The following is a 21593-nucleotide window of genomic DNA, read 5'->3' on the forward strand; positions in this document are numbered from 1 at the left end:
TTGTTTCATATGTGCTGAAATGATGTTCTCAATAAAGTTATGCTTAAAGAGATCTGATCATCTCGATTTGCTGGCTTGATTGGATCCATCAGTCAGAACCTTGACACTTGCCTCTTATAGTCTAGGGAGGCTAGCTCAGGCAAAGATGTTTTCAGTGGTAATAAAAAGACTGACCACCAAGTCTGATGTCCACCCCTGTCAGCAGATGCCAGCAGGAAGCAGACTCTAATCGGCCACCAGAACAGCCAAGCAGCTTGTTGGAGTCCCAGCCCAAAATCAACATCACTTTGGAGGGATCTCAAGTAGTGAGGGAATGTGCTGAGGGATCCAGGAAGTGGCTTCTACCAGACCCACAAATCTCAGTATACTGAGCCAAAAGGGAACTGCATTGCACTGAGCTACAATCCTCCTCGCACCATAACAGTCTCCATGTCGGCCTCTGCATTGGTTCTTGCACTGGTTCCTGCTATTCTTGGAGTCCTCTCCCAAGCCAAGAGCTCAGAGAGAACAAATAATTAAATCTAGATGCTCAGGCAATTAATAAAGAGAGGAAACACGCAGCCTGAAATTCATTTTCTGCTCCCCAAGTACACATTTTTCCAGTTATTCCTTCTTGACATATATTATAGTACATCTGAGAAATAAGATTGGGCCTAAGGGTCCAATCCTTCCCCACTATCCTGGTGCAGGTCAGGTGATGTCACTGGGATTCAGCCAGAACCTGAGCTCATATCCAATTATAACTTCTTGATCCAGAGAGAAACTGCTTCAAAGCAAGTGTTCAAATAGCATTTCCTCAGGAAAAGGTAACTTCATTAGCTTCAGCTTTGGGATCTGCAAGCATATGTTCATGGGAAGAGGAAAGACTTTACTTGAGGTCTTTATTCCTGTGCTAAGAGCTTTTTGACAATGATGACTAGAGAATAGGGGGGGGGGGATCCAATACCTTCCAACCTTTCACTGAAGAACAAGCATTTCTCTATCAACTTGGCTCCATGGATGATTTGGTAATAGGCTTCTTAAAATCAAACTTTTCTTCATCCAACGTAATGTTTGGTCTTCTTGTTTCTCTCACATTTAGCTGAATTATGTGCACAGTTTTATTTCTGTTGTCCAGATTCTCAGCAAATGTTCAAAAGAAATGTCTTCTTGCCTGTCTGAATATCCAGTCGTGTGCAATTTCTTTTTGTCATTTTACGCTACACAATCAAAAAACATGATTGAAGTCATGAGGTTCTTTACTCACATGTATTAATGTTAAAACATAATGTGTTCATTTCCAAGCTGGGCAAAACTGAAGGCACTCTTAATATGGGTGGCCATAGGGATATTGCCAAACCTGTTTTCACTATAATTGTAACTCTAATTTTCTGCAAAGTTGGTGAAGAATAATTTTCCATGGGAGAAACTCAATCCTGTAATGTAGTGAATGTTAGATTGTTAGGATGTTAGAATTTCTAAACTGTGATCCAAGATACAGTATGGAAAGGATATTGAGATCATTCGGGTAGCAGGATAGAGGTGAGCAGCAATCCAGGTTAAATAATAAATGTTCCTATTCAGCTTTTAATGGAGGGATTAACAATGAAATACAATTTCTTATTTTATTGGATGATAAGGTGGGTTTTCCTGCTTTCCCAGATCTAAAGCAGAATATTGTCTGATTTGTTTAATAATTTCCTGAATTCTCACCATATTGAAACTGTTTAATCCATCATATATGAAAAATACTGATTTTTTTTAATACCAGCACTGATTAAAAAAATATGGAACTTGAAAGTCTCTAAACTATTATCAATAGCTTCCCAAACTTTTTGCTACAATATAAGTATATTGATTCATAGTCATTTTTAGTCAAGAGTTCATTTTTTTGCAGCACACACAAACAAAAAGCACATGTTTTAATCGTTTTACCAAATAACTTTTCCATATACATGCTGTAGTTATTTGGATCCAGGAAGTATTCAAAAAGCTTGCCCATTTACGTTTATGGCACAATTTCCTATATTTCATTTCTTTTCTTGTGTGCGTATGCTTATTTATAAATGCATTTAGCAGTTTAAAATATTTTTAGTACTTTGGCTAGCATTAAACTTTCAAACCACTTTTCAGCATTCCACATGAGATTTTTCTAGCTTTCTAGCTGACTACTTTAATGGGTCAGCTACCATAAAAGTAGTAGTTTTAATCAAGGAGGGAAGCCACCTGGAATTAAGGAAAAACTTCCTGACAGTGAGGACAATTAACCAGTGGAACAGCTCGCTTTAAGAAGTTGTGGGTACTCCATCACTGGAGGCTTTTAAGAAGAGACTAGACAGCTACCAATCTGAAATGGTATAGGATCTCCTGCTTGAGCAGAGGGTTGGACTAAAAGATCTTCAAAATCCCTTCCAGCTCTATTCTGATTGATTGATTGATTGATTGATTGATTGATTGATTGATTGATTGAAGCTGTTGGATAGGTCCAGACTGTCCTAGATTCAGAATCCCCACTTAGCCATGGGGAGGTGCTTTACATCATCTCAGGATGATTGTTGGAGGAAAAAGTAGGGAGAACCTTATGTTGCTTTTTGAAGGCAGGATTGATTGTAGAGAGAACAATTTAACATCTTAATTGACAAAATGCATGATAGATGTGAAAAGGGGAAGATTTTAGGATGGGAATTAGGAAAGGGGCTGAAACTGACTCAATGCCATGAGGCTGTAGTGATATGGCCAGATGGTGCTTTGTATATTATTCAGCTTACCCAATCAAGTCATAGAAAAGAAGCCTCAAATGATTAGGAATTGGACAAAAAGCTGAAAAGTTACGGGGGACTTTTACTATTTTAAAATTATGACAATGAAATCAGCTATTTACAATTTTGCAAAATGGGACTAATTAGCAAAGCAGCTGCTGTTTATTCTGAGAAAAAGAGTATAGCAATGAATTAAAGAAACCTGGAACAAAAATGCATCCCATGAAAACAAAGTTTACTTTTCTGCCACCTAAAAATAGGATCTCTACTATTTAGATTTTGGGAAAGATTTCCTCATAGCTGGAAGCAATTGCATATTAATTCCTGGCTCCCTGAAATTTAAATTAATTATTTCTTTATATAAAACACACACACACGGACGCACACAAGTGTCAAACCATCAAAATGCACATCCAAAACCTAAAGAACACATGAAGAATTATTTGATTAATGTGTTGCCCATGTTCATATTACTTTTATTGCTCTTTACTCGTGTGTGTGTGTGTGTGTGTGTGTGTGTGTGTGTGTGTACAGAATCCATACCCAATATTGGTCTAATTTGCTAGATTTGTAGCTTGTCCTTGTTTATGAAAAATGATTATCTTTGTCACATATTATGAGTTTGATGAATCAGATGCAAAAACTCCATTGTTAGAGCGTATGATTATGGGAATGTGTTTAAAAATACTCAACTGAAGTCAGAATGATGTATGATCATAGTATTCTATTCCCGGGGAAGGGGGAGGTCGGGAATAAAGGTTATTGTTAAATGGGCTCTAGTCACTTTCTACTAATTGCAAAAAAGGAGTCAGTATTTTTTCCTATAATCGTTACATTTGTTGATATTTTGTTCCAGCTTATTTCAGCACCTATTTATTTATACCTGAAAATTCATATTTGGTGTACGTTTTCATAAGCAAATTTAAAATAGAAATGGATAATTTATCAGTTATGCTTATTCTCATTTTCTCAACTCTAAGTTTCTCCCGGTAAAAATAATATTTTTACACTGATTTTAGCAGGCTTCAGCTTACAAATTAGTTACCTACTAATCCTTTAACACCTATAGTCAATAAAATGTCTGCCTCACTAATTTACTGCTTATTTAAACACATTTTGCATATCCAAATACATTGTTTTACTTATAAGTACGGTATATGATGTGAATATTTCTTATTAACATTGATAATTCATGAATTAACATCTGGTAAAACCATATAGATAATATGCTAAACACAAAAACAGTCCATACCCAGAAGAAGGTCAAAATATAAACTGCAAAAGATTCTCTCCAAGGAGATTAGCTGCAAAGCTTATGTTATAGTTTTCCCTACTTGTAAAGTGTATCAGTACTAGAAGTTTTCTACTGTTTGAATGCATGGTTTTTCAATCAGGGTGGTTAGATCTGTGCAGCTTGGGAATAGTACTTTAGATAGTTCTGTGATTCGCTGCTGCTGCTGCTGCTGCTATTATGATGATGATGATGATGATGATGATGATGATGATGATGATGATGATGATGATGATGATGATGATGATGATGATGATGTAAATCTTTGGTGAGATTCACAACCTTTGGGGCTGGTTGGTAGCTTGACCATCTGATTTTCGGTGACTTTTTCAGGCTTATGTTCCCACCAGTTTGTTGTTTTAATATTATAATTTTTGCACAAATTCCAGTGGATCATTTGTGCTACTGAATTGTGCCGCAATTTATAATCAGTCTGCGCAATTTTTTTACAGCAGCTGAGTATGTGGTCAACAGTTTCATCAACTTCTTTGCAGAGTCTGCATTTGGCATCATCAGAGGATTTTTCGATTTTGGCCTTAATGGCATTTGTTCATTGTTGTTGTTGTTGTTGTTGTTGTTGTTGTTGTTGTTGTTGTTGTTGTTGTTGTTGTTATTATTATTATTATTATTATTATTATTATTATTATTATTATTATTATTATTATTATTATTATTTTAATCTTTGGTGAGATTCACAGCCTTTGGGGCTGGTTGGTAGCTCAACAGCTCAAGTCCTATCCAAGGACCTAGGAACTGTTAAGGTAACGTGGGAGGATATAAGTTGTTCCAAGTAGGGTGGTTTTTTGTAGAGTCAGAATGTTCAAGTCAGGTAATTTTAGAATTTTCAAACAGCGAGGTAGCCCTTTAGGTATTGCTCCAAGGGCTCCAATTACGATTGGGACAACACATGATTTCTTTTTCCACAGTCGCTCAACCTCAATTTGCAAGTCCCTGTATTTTGTGATTTTTTTCTTGCTGTTTATCTTTAATTCGTGCATTACCAGGTATTGCAATGTCAATTAACCATACTTTTTTCTTTTCAATTATTGTTATGTCAGGTGTGTTGTAGGCCAAGTGCCTGTCAGTCTGGATTCTGCAGTTCCACAAGATCTTGACTTTCTCATTCTCTAAAACCTTCTCAACCTGATGGTCCCAGTGGTTTTTGCTGTACTCAAATCCAAACTTTTGGCACAATTTCCAGTGAATAATCTTAGCAACGTGGTCATGGCGTTGTAGGTAGTCAGTTTGTGAAATTTTGCTGCACCCACTGATCAAGTGATCGACTGTCTCATCTTTCTCATTACAGAGGCGACATTTGCTGTTGGTGGTAACATGTTGAATTTTTGCCTTCATGCAGTTTGTGGCTAAGGCTTGTTCTTGAGCTGCCAAAATAAGCCTTCTGTTTCTTTTTTCAGTACTCCTGATCTTAACCAGTTCCAAGTTAGTTTTTGGTCAGCTTTGCCTTCAATACTTTTCAAGTATTGGCCATGCATAGCTTTGCTTTTCCAATTTTCAGCTCGCTTCTCAATTACTTCTTTCTTATATTCAGCTTTTAACTTAGTTGTCGAATTATTATTGTTGTTGTTGTAGTTGTAGTTGTAGTTATAGATATAGTTATAGTTTAGTTATAGTTATAGTTATAGTTATAGTTATAGTTATATATTATTATTTATTATAATAATTATTATTAATAAATTATTATTATTAATAATAATTATTCTCTGCTTTAAGAATGTTCTTCCTGTATTAACTTAGAAAGCTCAAGGATTTGCTGATACAATTCTACAGAGGGATTATTGAGTCTGTCATTTGTGCCTCACTAACAGTCTGTTTTGGCCCAGCAACCAAACAGGACAGGTATAGACTTTAACGGATATTTAGGACTGGGACAAAAACCCCAATTGAACCAGCCTGCCTTCCATTGAGGATCTGGATAGTGCATAAATCAAAAAGAGAGCTGAGAAAATATCTACAGACTCCTCACATCCTGGACATAATCTGTTTCAATATCTCCCTTCAGGATGCCACTATAGGGTATTGCATGCCAAAACAACTAGACACAAAGATAGTATTTTCCTCTGTGCCATCACGCTGCTAAATACATAATTCCCACAGCACTGTCTCATTTCTTACTTTTCTCATCTTGCATACTATCTTATCCTGTTGGTTTCTTATGATTTATCAATTGTTGTTTGTTACTTATGAATAATGATTGTAACAATATTTGTGATCTATGACCTATTATTGGCTGTTTTATTTATTTGCCTATTACTATACTGCAGTGACGTGCGGTGAGGTTTATGGCTGGTGAGGCTGGTGACGTCATCAGCAAGGCGGGGAATGGGACCACGTGTGCTGGAGGCTCAGGCTGCCTCAGCCTCCAGCACACGTGATCCCATTCCCCGCCTTCCTGAGCATGCTCCGCCGGCTCGCGCTCCGCAGTCCTCGAAAGCGACTGGGGAACGACGAGAACCTTCCTGCCTCTGCTGGACTTTGCGCGCTCCTCGCTCCTCGCGGCTGCCTCGCTCGCTCTTTCGTCCGCCTGGACCGCCTCAGCGTTGCTGTGGCTACATCCGTCCGGCCGCGCCTGGGAGCTGCGCAGGGCGGAGGCAGGACGGATGTAGCCACAGCGACGCCGAGGCGGTCCGGGTGGACGAAAGAGTGAGCGAGGCAGCCTGATACTCGGTCGCTCGCCCGCCGGACTGCCTTGGCGCCATTCTGGCTACCTCCGTCCGGGCGCGCCCGGGAGCTGCGGAGGGCGGAGGCATAAATGTTGTCAGTGCTCCCGGATGACGAAAGCACGAAAGCGACTGTCGCTTTCGTGCCTTCGTCATCCGGCAGCGCCGACAACATTTATGCCTCCGCAGCTCCCGGGTGCAGCCGGACAGATGTATATAATATTATAATATTATACATATATATATATAGTATATAATATTATATACTATTATTTCATGAAGAGAGGTGAGGCTCTGCCTCCCCTGACCGCACGTCCCTGCTATACTGTGAGTTTATGCACTGGAGACAAATTCCTTGTGCGTTCAATTATACCGGTACTTGGCCAATAAAAAATTCTACTCTGCTCTGCTCTGCTCTAGTCTAGTCTAGTCTAGTCTAGTCTAGTCTAGTCTAGTCTACTCTGCTGCATAAATGTGCTATAGCAAAGCAGAGCCTCAGCTTATAATCAGTATAAGTTGCTTAAATTCCAACATCTGCAAGCAGGAAATGAAAGGAAATAGATGCAAGAGCACAGTTGCTCAGTTACCACTTTCAGTGTGAATTGTGGCTAGTTGAAGACATCTCTGTGAATGTCTGGAGATGTCAACGACTGTGAAGAATGAAAGGCTGATAACTAGGTCAGTCCTCCAAATCTCTCAGGAAAACAAAACAGAACAGGAGATCACCCATGAGTGCATTGAATGGCAGCTTCCCTGTGAAACAGCATAAAATATGCTTCAGCAGCATCAGGACCTTTAATAAGGCTAAGCCAATCAAACTTACTTTCTCCTAGGTGCTGCTTGGAGTGTCCAAGCATGGGTTAACTTCAGCTTGCTGCCCAAGGACTGAGTTCAAATCTTTGTGTAGCAACACCTCCTGTTCCCTCCAGGAGCTCAGTTTTAAAAACTCAGTTGCCCTAAAAGGATGCAGTTGGAGAGTCTCCAGACCTTGAGCAGCAAATTGAACTCTCCATATAGTTAGTGTAGCCTCCTTTTTCTTATTTTTGTAATTAGCAGTAATTTTAGGTTCCATAGCAATTGTTTGAAATTAAGACTTCGTGGAAGCGCGGGACAGGTGCTCGGAGCGCGGCAGCCTTCCGCGACCACCCCGGTTGAGGCACCACCGGGAGGCTCGTCAGCAGCTGCTGACGGGCTCCGAGAGCAGGTAGGCAGACAGGGACCCCTCAGTTTCGCTGCCGGGCCTTTAATAGTCGATTGGAGGCTCTACTGGGCTCTCCGATCTGCAGGCAGCTCCCCGGTGCGCTCCGTAGCTTGTGGCAGCCATTTTGGAAAGGAAAAAAAGTGGCACGCTTTATTTCCAAGCCGTTTACTTGCCACAGCCTGTTTCCGAAGCAGATCGCCGCTGGGAGGGCCTTAATTTGGGATTTTGCTCTGGGTCGCCAGGCAGGATTTCCCCCCCCCTCACCAGGAAGACCTTCAGGGCGGCCACAAGGAGTTTGGCCTTCTAAGGCCGTTCCTCGCCTCACTAGTGCGCAGTTCTGCATTGCCTGGGACTGTCAGTTTTGGCGCCAAAAGACTGCTGACTGCCTCTGAGTCTGGCAAGGCCCCATTTCCATCAGGGCTTGAACCGGAGTGAAGGGGCCTACTTGCAAGGCCATTACTTGCTGGGACTTTCTTCTAAAGCTCATCTGGGCAAAGAGGTACCATGGCCAACAAGAACATGCCTGAAGTCAGGGATCCAGCTGAGCCCCCCCCCCTGTGAAGGAGGGGAAGTTTTCCCCCTCACCTTCAATTAACGAGGTGCGGATCGCAGCCCTTCCAAGAAGCATATCTCTGAATAAGCGAAAATAAACCCGAGAACATGTTCTAATGAAAACAAACTTTAATATGAAAATAAAAATAAATCTTACTATCTAATTCTTACATTTTGGCAAGAGCAATTGTTGCCCACCTCCTCCGGCAGGCAAAACGGAAGATCAGAAGGAAAGTACAAGAATGTGTGACGTATTATGAAACGTGTTAGGTGACGTATTATGAAACGTGTTAGGAGACATGCGCAGTAAATCATTGTCAGATAAGAAAAACATTTCTACAGTATAACTCAGAATAGAAGCTCAAGTAGGCAAACCAAAATAACGCAGTGACACACACACCCCAGCAAGCGCAGCAGGGCCAACCCTGCTGCAAAGGGAGACAGCGCAAGCTGCCCTGCAAAAGGGAAACAGCCTCAAGCCAAAAAGGTCTCCAAAGCTGCAGAAAAATTGGCAGAAAGGAGACAGAAGGCCCTTGAGAGACAGTTCCAGAAGGCAGCTAGTGCACAGGCTGTGAAAAACAGAGCTCTGCCTGTTCCATCAGTTTCTGCAGATATTCCCTTGGAACAGACCCCGCAGGAAGGTACCCCTGATCTGGCTGAGGAAGGGGATTTTGGTTTCTCCCCCAATCCTTCCAGGGCCTCTCCCAGGTCTCTTGTTTCTTCCTTGGAGGAAGGGGATTTGGAAGAGGCCTGCTCCCTATTGGGCGAGGAGCTTCCTCCAATTGACCATAGGGCTGGGGAGACTATTGGACTGCCCCTGGCTATGCAGGAAGTGGTTGAGCGGGCAATATCACAGGGAATTGCTAGTGGCATCCAACAGCTGGGCTTATCCTTGCCCCTGCTGAACAGAACTAAAGCTAGAGGAGAAAACACTGGGGCTCTCTCTCTGACCTCTGAGCCTTCCCCTCCTGCCTCTTCAGCGGTCAGCGAGGTATCTGAAGGGGAGGAGGCTGGACAGGAGGCCCCTGATCTATCAGAGGATGAGAATCCAACCCCCGATGCTCCCGCCTTCTCTGGCTTATTTAAGCCTTCTATGTTTAAGGCCATCCTGACCAAGGCTAGGGCATCAGCCATCCAGATGGGGCTTCCCGCCCAGTTGGATAAGAATGCAGCTGATTCTAGTGACAAGACCATAATTGGGCCAGGGGATCCAGGCACGGGTCCTGGATCACCCCGCCTCAGGAGTTAGTTCCTGCACCACAGTTGTTCCTGGACATCATCCAGCATCAGTGGCTCCAACCTGGGACAATGGCCAATCCTAGCAGAGTGGACAAAAAGCTCTACTTGGTAGAGGCCGCCATGAAGGAGCTTCTCAAGCTTCCGCAGGTGGATGATCCCATAGTGGCGCTGACATCCACCTCGGCTCTCCCAGCTGACCTTCTGGAAGGGTTGAAGGCGGAAGACAAGAAGGTGGAGAAGGCCTGTCATAAGACCCATATGGCCACCGCATGGGCCATGAAGCCCTCTTCTTCCTCTTCCTACTTCAGCAGGGCAGCTCTATTTTGGCTTTGCAAATTGCTGGCCAACCTCCCTGCTGGGGATACCAGGTCACACCAGGACGTGAATAAAATCATCGCAGCGGTCGAATACTCAGCCGATGCCTCACTTAACGGCACAAAATTTTCCTCACGGGCTATGGCCTCTAATGTGACCACCCGTTGCCTGCTATGGTTAAGACACTGGCAGGCCGACATGAAGGCCAAATGGAAATTGGCCTCTGCTCCATTTAAGGGTGGCAAGCTGTTTGGACTCTGTCCTAATTGAGTCCAAGGACAAATGGAAGATACTCCCAGCGGTTTCTAAGAAACAGGACAGCAAGGGCCGCCCCTATTTTCGTTGGCAGCCCTTTCGGAACAATGACTCCCCCTCCACCTCGGGGAGCTTTTCCAGGCCCTACCCCCAGTCGCAGGACCGCAATCGTTCATTCGTTGTCCCATACCTCGGTTGCCCCACAAGTGACAGATGATGCAGGCAGAGATCCAACACCTTCTGGACATAGCAGCCATAGAACAGGTTCCCAGGGATCAGGAAGGCAGGGGATTCTATTCGATCCTGTTCCTGGTCCCCAAGGCATTGGGGGGGGGGGGGTGAGAGCCATCCTGGACCTCAAAAAGCTAAACCTCTACCTAGCGTACAAGCGCTTCAAGATGCAGTCCCTCCAAACCATCTTGGGCTGCATCAGGCAGGGTGACTTCCTGACTTCTATCGATCTGAAGGAAGCGTACCTGCACGTTCCCATCCAGTACAGGGCTCTACCACTACCAGTACAGGGCTCTACCCTTCAGCCTATCATCGGCTCCCCGGACGTTCACCAAGATCCTGGCTGCCGTCGCCGCACACCTCGGAGCTCGACCGGTGAGGATCGTCTGCTACCTAGACGACATCTTGTTAATGTCGGCGTCCAGACAGAGGGTGTGTCAGGATCTCAAAGTCACCATCCACGTGCTACAACACCACGGTTTCTCCGTCAATATGGAGAAGAGCCACCTGGAGCCTTCCTCCAGGATCCAACACCTGGGCACCGTGATCGACTCCAGAACCTGCAGGGTCTTCCTCACGCAGGAGAGACGGGACAGTATCGCATCCCTCGTACGCCAGGTCAGGAAATGGTCATTCCCATCACATTTGGAAATGTTCATTTTAGCCACTTTATGGATAATAGAGACTTTCAAAGCAGCAACTTTAAATTGACAACCAATGTGTTTTACCTTCTTCTTTAGATTAAAAAAAAATTAAACAGACTAGAGAATTAAAAATAATACACACACACACACACACACACACACACACACTTAAGAAAGTTTTAAATGGCCTGTAAGACTAGAAGGATTTGGAATACCAGTTATTTTTGCTGTAAGATTTGAAAAGCAAGTACGGTATATAATTAAATAATATATACTCAGAAACAACTGAAACAGAATTAAAGCCATATCAGGAACTGAGACTTGAGGAAGTTAACAAATGGACACTAGAGGGAACTGAAGGACCAGGCAGAAAGAGTTAAAATATCTGAGGCCGCTATACTTTTTCTTATCTTAAAAGAGTTTTTTGAGAGCTGGATTGAGATGTGAATATCTAATATCTCAGATAAGATACCATGTCAATAGATAAATGTTTTAGAGGAAGATGAGAAGAAATGCTAAAAAACTTTTACCTGACATAGACCTTATAGAGCTGAAGGCGTGGATGACAGCAACTGGAGATTACCAAAAATACGAAAAGACAAATCGATACACGGATGCAACCCAAAATTCTGGATGATGTGTCTTCATGGGAAGAGAAGGATGTGGATATGGTATAGATGTGACAAGAAATCCTGGGCAATGCCTCTATATGGGACTCTTCGATCGGGGTAAACCATTTGATATTGCCAAATCAGGACTGAAAAGACACAATTTCCAATTCTGTGTAGATTTTATTTATGTACTTATTTTCATTTGAAATATTTATATAGCCGCCCGTCTCCTAACCAACTCTGGGTGGCTCCCAATCAAAAGTTAAAATAACCTCTAAAAACATGTTAAAACTACAAAACCAAACAGATTAAAACATTATATCCAACAAAGACCTGGCACCAAACCAGCCTATGGGAAAAGGAGGTTTCTTTTGTAAATTTAAAAGGAGGTGAAAAATTACTATATTCGCTTATGGTCATCATATGATGAAGGTTAGAAGCCACTTCTTTATTATTGTTTTTGTTGCAATAATAATTTTTTTTAACTTTTTTTCTGCACTTTCTGAACTTTTCTTCTATTTTTCTTTTTTTTATTCTAGCTTAGTTTCTATTAGTTCTTCTACGTTTACAAAAAACTTCAACAAAACTATTATTTTATGAAAGGACATTTTCTGATATTTAGCAGTGACATCCATGTCTCCTAATTATTCTAGAAGTTGTTTTGTCTTTCTTAAGTTTTGCTTGCTTGCAGATCTAATTAGAAAGACAGAGAAAAGTAATCACCGATTTACTTTATTTTTTCTTTTGATTATGACATCATGTCCTAGCAACACCACTTACATGGACTTTACTAACAATGTTGCTTTCATCTCATCCCTAGTCTAGCCCATCTCTAAGCCTAGCTCTAACCTTGTTATTAGTTGCGAAGTCATGTCCGACCCATCGCGACCCCATGAACAATGTTCCTGCAGGCCTTCCTGTCCTCTACCATCCTCTGGATTTAAGCTCATACCTACAGCTTCAGTGACTCCATCCAGCCACCTCATTCTCTGTTGTCCCCTTCTTCTTTTGCCCTCAATCGTTCCCAGCATTAGGCTCTTCTCCAGTGAGTCCTTCCTTCTCATTAGGTGACCAAAGTATTTGAGTTTCATCTTCAGGATCTGGCCTTCTAAAGAGCAATCAGGGTTGATCTCCTCTAGGACTGACTGGTTTGATCACCTTGCAGTCCAAGGAACTCACAGGAGTCTTCTCCAAGCTCTAACCTTAACTAAATAATATAGGCAACATGTGGGGTTGGGTTGTTGTTGTTTTTTGACATTTTGCTGATGTAGACAGTGTTTGAGTAAATAGCTTCAGTACAAGTCAGCTCCAAGTCTATTATTTCCCTACCAATCTTGAGAGCTAGATGAGATTGGCTCATATCCATGTAGCAACAAATGCATTAGCAATGACCGAGGACAAAGAGATACTTAAGGGACATTATAGTTGTTGTTTTTTTAAAGTGTTTATTTGTTTCAACAGCAGAAAACCCATCTGTCATTAAGAGCAACATCTGTAGGGAAATTTTGAGAAGAAAAATGTCATTGAAATGTATATGTTGCCTTTCATATTTGGCTTTAATCACATTTTTCCTGTGGTTTCCTTTCTTTGCCCTGCATCAATTTATTTTTAGCTTTGACCAATCCTTTTATTCTATACATACCTTCTATTTCTTGTATGCAACAAAAAAATGTTTGCAGAATATCCTGAACTTCGAGCCAACCAACCACGTATTATCTTATTTTATGCATAGACCCGACCTATGTAATTAGTTCAGTTTCTGATTCAGCATTGTATGAATCCACAACGTTGGTTTAATTGCATAATAGGGGTAAAAGGTTCATGTAGACATAGCCGACATTTTTTTAAACCACAGATACTACATTGAGCATCCACAGCAGCTGTGATTAAAGGTACTTGGTGATGTCACAACACAACATTTGTACATGCCTCTTACATATTTGTGTTTGATGTCAGTAGCAGTTTGTCCACAAAACACCGAAGTGACATTACCAAAGTGACATTAATGGAAGTCTTTCACTGTCTATACCAGGGATGTCTAACCCAGGGGGCCGGATCCAGCCCATGGGGTGCTTAGATCAGGCCTGTGGGGCCACCCTGGAAATAGTGAAGGACTGGCCTGCAGTGCCTCTGCCAGCAAAAACAGAGTTCAGGAGGGTCCTCTCGAACTCTGTTTTTCCTGGCAAAGGTTTGCAGGAGGCCATCACAGCCGAAAACAAAGCTCTGTTTCCTCTGGCAGAGGGTTGCAGGAGGCCATTGCAGCTGAAAATGGGGAGCCCGTTTTCACTGGCACTCTGGGCCACCAATGGCGCCCCCGACACGAGTGCTGTCGAGCTGGCCAGACCGACCCTGGTCACTCCAACCCCGGCCCTCCGAGGTCAAACACAACCCTTATGTAGCCTTCAATGACATCACGTTTGACACCCCTGGTCTATAAAGAGATAGCCATTAAGCCTTCAAGTACAGTTTCAGTTTCCCTATCCTCCAGTTCCTTCTTGGTGATATGTGGCTTCATCAGGATAGTTTGCTATGGAGGAAACACTCTGCAGCAGCCTCTAAACTAGCTTCTGAGTTGTGATGTGTTTAATTTTGTGTGGAAGTGACAAGATAGGAACTAATATATGATCAATATGGAAATTTAAGAGTATTCTTATTCTAGATCTTTTTCATCCAGATCAAGAACTATGCACTTAAACTAAAAACCAAGCCTGGCTTGAACTAATATATTTGATTATGGCCATTCTTCAGCAAAAGATCTTGAGCAGCAAGAGAAGGAAAATGTAATTTTAACAACAGGTGTTGTGTGAAATGTGAAGCTTATGCATTCTTAATGCATTCTCCCTTAATCTTATTTCCCCACCATTTCCTTCTTTTAGTGGAGGTCATCTTACATTTGACTTAATTTTATTATTTAGAGTTAATATAATTTTGAGAAGTTGTTCTAAAACCATTGCAGTTTTTTTTAAAAAAAAATACTTTGAGATCATTTATTCAATTTAAGCATTTCTTATTTATTTGGCATGGATATATCCACCTTTAAACTTCTGCAACTGTTAGAAGTTTGGGGAAGATTATCTGTGGTTCTTAACCTTCTAAATAAAAAGTTGAAGTTGATGAACTTTACATTTGTCATGAGCTGTGCATTTCCTATTGATTAAATATGTTGTGGACAAAGGTTGAGTTAGAAACATGAATATGAAATATCTCTGTAATTGCAACATCTTGTCTTCCGGTTTCTGGCATGAGCATGCGCGCCAGCCAGCTGATTGGCGTGTGCACATGTGCGGCAATAACCTGAAGACTTGCTGGAAGTTCATTTTCCGGTGCACACATGCCCCCTGGGCAGCTTCTCTTCCTGGTTGCGGCCCAGACAAGCTCACACACATGTGCAAAGCTCTCTTTTCGGCACTTGGTGCTGAAAAGGTTCTCCATCACTGCCCTATACCATTTCCGACAATGGTTGTCCCATCTCTTCTTAAAGACCTCCAGCACCCACAACTTTGGCAGGCAAATTGTTCCACTGATTAATCGTTGCGTCAGAAAATTTCTCCTTAGTTCTAGTTTGGTTCTCCCATTGATTAATTTCCATCCATTGCTTCTTGTCCTGCCTTCAGGTGCTTTGGAGAATGAAATGGGAACCCTTCTATATGTAATCATCTTTTGTCTGGAAATTGTTACGTCTCAATCAGATGAAACTAGGGAGCCTTGCACAAAGTTACATTAAAGTTCATAATGGCTATGCTTTAGACATTTTGTTGTCAAATTTTGTGTATTTGTATGAGAGAGAAACACTGCTGCAGGCTCTGCTATTTGGCAACCTGCTAAATGTTGTTACATTTCTTCCTTCATTTTTTTGCATGTAGTAATTCCCACTGATTTTAATACACTGGACAACGATTGGCTTGTAAATTGTGTACATGTAGATTCCAGTTTAATTAGCTGCAGATGCTGAGAGTTCTGAAAAGGAAAATCTTGGCTCAGTTTTGTCGCTGTTTGCAAGCATCAGCCAATTTTATGAAAAGGAATTTATCTGTGTGGTTTTAGGATTAGAACTTTTTGATCAATTCATGCTGGTAATGACTATAAATATGTGCAGGAGTGCTAATTTTCAGATGCCCAGAATGTACAAATCTGCCTGTTTAGGGTAGAAATCAAATGTTAGAATTTGTTAAAGATAATAAATTTCTAAAAGCAGTAAGCTGGAATAAAAACAGGGTAAATACAGCCATTCTATTTGCAGAATTGCTATTCTTTCATATTGCAACAACAAATAACTTCAACACTCCAAAGCAAAGTTTACAAATGTGTACACACACAAACACACACAACAAACGTGTTCCTAGAATTAATGTGACCAAGGGCTTAATTGTGGCTTCTGTTTTTAATACAGTCTCAACCTTAGAACATATGAAATGCAGATGAAAAAAAGTGCCCCTGAACAGATGCAGACTCCCTTTTCCTCAACTCTGATTAGTTAAAAAAAATGAAGAATGGTTTCCAGATAGACTTAAATAGCAATACCTTAAAAAAGGGGGGGGGGGAGAAATGAGAAACCGGATTCTTCCTTTTAAGATGGGCATTTTCATCCTTCCCCATGGGTTCAGGCTTGGCCCCTGATCAACTCTAAGTGGAAGAAAAATCTCCAACTATTCACAAACACTGGTTTTCATCTTACTACTGAGGTTGTATCAACCTTTCAAAGACCTGTAACCTTTCCACGTGTGAGGCTCCCTTCTGTTGTTGCAAAAGTGTATTTCCAGATTCACCAGACAACCCAATCCCTATCCATTTAGATATTTACCTGAGCTCATGGAAGAGTTTCCTCCCAGGTAAGTACAAGATCGCAATCTAGGTGTTTATAAAATTAGATCTGCTTGCTATAATTCTCAAATACAGCTCGTCTGTCTGGAATCTACACTGTATATCGGACATTAACACAATTGAGCAAGTCCAGAGGTATTTCATGGGAAGAGTACTCCACTCCTCTACTCGCAACAGAGTATCTTATGCCACCAAGCTCGAAACTTTGGGCTTGGACAATCTAGAACTACACCGCCTACAGTCTGACCTAACCGTACTACACAAAATTATCTGCTACAACATCCTACCTGTCGGTGACTACTTCAGCTTCAACCACAATAATACACAAGTGCACAATAGATACATACTCAAGGTAAACCGCTCCAAACTCGATTGCAGAAAATACGACTTCAGCAACAGAGGGATCAACGCCTGGAATGCATTACCTGACTCTACTGTTACATCCTCAAACCCCCATAACTTTAACCTTAAACTGCCTACTGTTGACCTCACCCCATTCCTAAGAGGGGCGTGCATAAGCGCACCAGCATGCCTACTGTACCCATTTATTTGTACCCATTTCCTGTGTTCTTATTCGTGTTTATTCTTATTCCTGTTACCTTGTACATGAGTGGCAAACTAAATAAATTGAATAAATAATATTGCTCCATGTGCATATATCATGAAACAGACTTGACCACATAAAGACTTCTCTTCAAAACAGTTGTTTGTCTTATATTCTGTCCCAAGACTGTTCCATATATGTTCTTCAGTAGACTCAGCCACTGTAAAATTTGTTTTAAAAAGTTATCCCCACAATTCAGTAACTGATTAGGATTTAAATAGCAATTAAATTTTGGAACTGTATTCAGGTATGTTAATACATAGTGAGAAAAACTATAGATCTCTTCATCTACCACATTGCTTCTCTGTGCCAATCCCCCCCCTTTAAAAAAAAAACACAATCTTCAATCCTGCTAGCAAACTGAACTGATACAGGCCAATTTTCCTGTCAAATTATCTTTAGCTGCAAATATAATACCATACCTCAGGAAATTAGATCACAAAGGAAATAAAACCCAGCAGCAGGCACAGAACTGGTGATTACATGGAAGAAAGATCTGGGAGGGAGAAGAGGGGGATAGGTGGGGGGATTTCCCCAAAGAAAGCAGTGGTGTATCACTTCAGGATTGTTGCCAATAAAACCACCACAGCATAGCTATGAAGTTACCAATAATCAAGCTCAATTGGTAGTAAATTTATTTCCCATCTTTATTATTTTGATAAATAACTCAAGAGAGGTATCATACCTAGTACTCCTCCCTCCTCCTATTTCCCCACAACAATTCTGTGAAGTAAGTTGGGCTGAGAAAGCCCTAAGTCACCCAGCCAACTTTCATGGCTAAGGGAGAACTAGACCTCATGGTCTCCTGGTTTTTAGCCTGGTGCCTTACCCAGTTGACCAAACTGGCTCTACTACTACAAAGCAACTTTGAAAATCTCTTTTATAATTATAGACACCAATAAACAAAGTATTAAATCTATATATTAAAAAATGTTTGTGTGTGTGTGTTCCAGCCTAACTCTGAAACACCTCGAGCAATTTCAACTAAACTTGGTACACAGATTACTTACTTGTCTGGAAACAAATACTGTGGGGGTAAGACATCCCTAACATCCCTCAGGGTGTGTGTTCTGTTAAGATACAGCCTGTTGTGCCTTAAAATAGCTTCTACTGTACTGCCATAAAATGGCTTCCAGTGGAGTTGTCATGGTAAGTGGAGTTGTCATGGTAACGGCTTCACAGTGCACACAAATACACACAGGACGCACAAGGGGGCTCCTTCTGGTAAGGGGGAAAATCAAACATTATAAATTAACGGTCCTGACATTTTCCCCCTATGCATATTTATGCATACCAGGCAACGCTAGTTCAGCTAATTTTAAAATAAAAACAAAGAAGGACGTTTTCAATTAGAGTACTCTCATCCTCAATCATGCCCCAGTGAAATGGCAAGACCTACATTCTTATTATCCTATCACAGAATTAGATAGGTGGAAGGGGGTTCACCAAGTCCACCCCCTCTCCTCTTTCCTTGCAGAAAGCCAAAGTGTATAGCAGGAGTGTTCAACCTTGGCAATTTTAAGACTTGTTTACTTAAACTCCAAGAATTCCTCAGCTAGCAGGCCACTATTGGACACGTTGAGTGTCCAGGATAGATGACTCTACAACCTTTGTTTCAATCCCTCCTCTGAGAAGGGAAGTTGTGTCAAAAAAATTAAAGATGGTCATAATAGCACTTTGCAATACTATTTAGACGTATATACTGCTTCACACTGCTTTACTGCCCTCTCTAATCGGTTTACAGAATCAGCATATTGCCTCCAACAATCTGGGTCCTCCTTTATAGACCTGGGAAGGATGAAAGCCTGAGTCAGCCTTGAGCCTGGTGAGAACTGAACTCCTGGCCGTGCTGCAATGCTCCATTCTAACCATTGCACCACCACAGCTCTTGCACGGTGGTGGCACCTGATCCTGTGATTGAAGCCTCATCCTTTGATACATGTGTTGTATTCCATTAAAAAAAAGGGTAGTGCTTCTACCAGGATAGTGGCTGCCATCTTGACTTTTTTGACCTCTTCTAAAAGGGAGAGCAACACCTGTCTGGGAAATTGGTTGCACCGTCCATTGGCTCTCCAGAATCTGCCTATTTTTCGGCCACCCTGATAAGGAGTAAGATCATCCCTTTGAATTGGAGCTAACCTCAGTTCCCCAGCCCTTAAAAGCCTGCATGGGTGCGTCCATGCGGGCAGGTGGGGAGACCCTTTACAAGCCCAAACAAAGTGACACTGTACGCTTTTGGCCAAGTTTCCAGCGGCTGGTTGAGCCGATCTGCCACGGTTTGGCCAACCCCGGATGCCTGCAAAAAAAAAAAAAAAGCACAGAAGCTTATCAACAGGGGTTGACAGTGATTTTTTTTAACTACCCTCCTGCTTCTAACGACTCGCGTCCCCATAGACAGACGTTCTATATTGACCTGCATGAAGACTCCTTCTGAGCGGAATAACGCGAAGGCAAAAAAAGGGGGGGGGAGAAAGAGAGAGAGGGAAAGAGAGAGAAAGGAATAAAGGAAAGAAAGAAAGAACAGAAAGAACAGAAAGAAAGAAGAAAGAGAGAAAGAAAAGAAGAAAGAAAGAAAGAAAGCAACAGCTCCCTCGCAACTTCTACACCACCGCTGCTCCCTTTGGGCGAAACAAACGATCCGATCCTCCCAGGTTTCGCAGCCGAGCTCGCTCATCTCCTACTAAACACCCCCAGCCCCCACCGCACTCCACCCCGGTCCCTTTCTTCCTCCGCCCTCCCGTTATCCTTCGCCGGGACCCCCTTTCCCTTTTGTTATTCGGCATGTCTGATTAGCCGAGGCCTGATTGGCTGGCTGCCTGTTCGGAAAATAGATTCCGTGCAGATCGACTCCCCCCCCCCCCTCCTTCCACCTCTCCCGCTCGCCCAGTTCCAGGCAGGAAACGTTTGAGCGAGCGGGACTGATGGAAGCTTGATCGGCAGCGGCTGAAGCGTTAAGAGCTCCCGCTTTGCCTGCCGCCGAGCCTTGACAAGCAGCGCGCCGCGGAGTCTTTCGGGCGGCCGCGGCGATTCGCCTCCTTTTCCCAGCGCGCCTGCCCGCCTTGAGATCCAAGCATGGACTATTGCCGCCGGGCAACCGCCAGCGCTCTTCTCCTGGCTTCCTTGCTTCTGGTAAAAGGCGCTTATTCCAACTCTTTGCATCCTGCTTAGAGAAGGAGTCTCCAACACTTTTTGGGGGGGGGGGCGCTGCGGGGGGGGGGTGAGAGGGGAAGCGGGGCTGCCACCTTTGGAAACGCTTTCTTGGAAAGTTGCCCCGAGGTCGCGTTGAGAGGTGCCAGCTAAACACCGGTCTTTAAAATAATAATAATAATACTACTAGGCGTCGGTGGACTGCCCTTGGGCGTTGCTGGCAGGCTTTCGCGAACGCGCGTTGCGGAGAGCGACTTCTGGAGTGCCGTTTATAAAAGCACAAAGTTTCTCTGAAACCAGCAGTATTGGTTTAGAGACTTTTAGACTTAGACGTAACTTCATTGTCATTTTAAATGTACGCTAAGCAGCCTACATTGCAATGACATTTCGGTGGTTGACCTGGACAAGAGATTGGGAGGGGGGGGGTTGATTTAATTCTTCTCCTTTTCCCCCCTCCCCTTCTTCTGTCTGTCTTCCAACTATTTCTCCCGCACTGCCTTAGGAAGGAAAGCAGGTCTCCCCCCCCCTCTCTTCCCCTGCTAGATGGTCAGTGCCCGTTGTTGGATTCGCTTCCAGCGAAACGCAATTTTTTCGCTGGAAGTTCTCTCTCGGACGTAAGGGTGCGCTACTTTAGCAGAAGAGAAATCTGGGTTTCAGTGACTTTTCTTTCTTCTAATGGTACCTCCGTCTGCTCTTGGAAATGAATGGGCCCATTGGTGGGATTCAAATAATTTAACAACTGGTTCTCTGGCCTAATGATTTCTTCCAACAACCAGTTCACCAAACTACTCAGAAAGTTAACAAGCAGCTCTCCCGAAGGGGTGTGAACTGGCTGAATCCCACCACTAATATGTGTCCCTGGGAATAATCTTGTGAGGGACCAATTGTCATTATTTCCAACCTCCAATGCAGCCACCCCACCAGGTGTTTGAAGATCATTTCCAATGCAAACAAATGTGGTTCATGTGTTGTGTGGAGGCAGCGGTGAAACAATATATTTCGTATTTGCAATTTCATAATGGCTGAGAGGAGGGGAAAGAAGCAAAGACCTACCGTATGCTTTTGGAGCAAATGCTGAAGGGAAAAAAAATCATGTGCAGATGCGAATTAAGCAAACCATTCCATAGCAAGCTTCCTGAGTTTGTTTCGTAGTTATGGAGGGTCGTACTTTCTTAGTGACGGCACTATCACATATAATTTCAGTTGGCTCCAGTCATTTGGATTCTTGAATTCGCTTCACTGGAATTTCTCTTGAATTGAATCTAT

At 42.5% G+C, this 21593-nt stretch overlaps 1 protein-coding gene across 1 annotated transcript in view; it reads left to right on the forward strand.

Moving 5' to 3' along the window:
* Positions 1 to 20108: 20108 nt before the first annotated feature.
* Positions 20109 to 21593, forward strand: part of LOC309387749 (ADAMTS-like protein 1) — a 267422-nt gene continuing 265937 nt past the window's right edge. Inside the window, exon 1 of the mRNA XM_081944501.1 lies at positions 20109 to 20309. Within this exon, the coding sequence (XP_081800627.1) occupies positions 20253 to 20309 (57 nt within the window). The 5' untranslated portion in view covers positions 20109 to 20252. The remainder of the gene's footprint in view (positions 20310 to 21593) is intronic.

The sequence above is a fragment of the Natrix helvetica genome, assembly GCF_964273705.1.
Source record: "Natrix helvetica genome assembly, chromosome: 2".
In the NCBI taxonomy this organism is placed as follows: Eukaryota; Metazoa; Chordata; class Lepidosauria; order Squamata; family Natricidae; genus Natrix; species Natrix helvetica.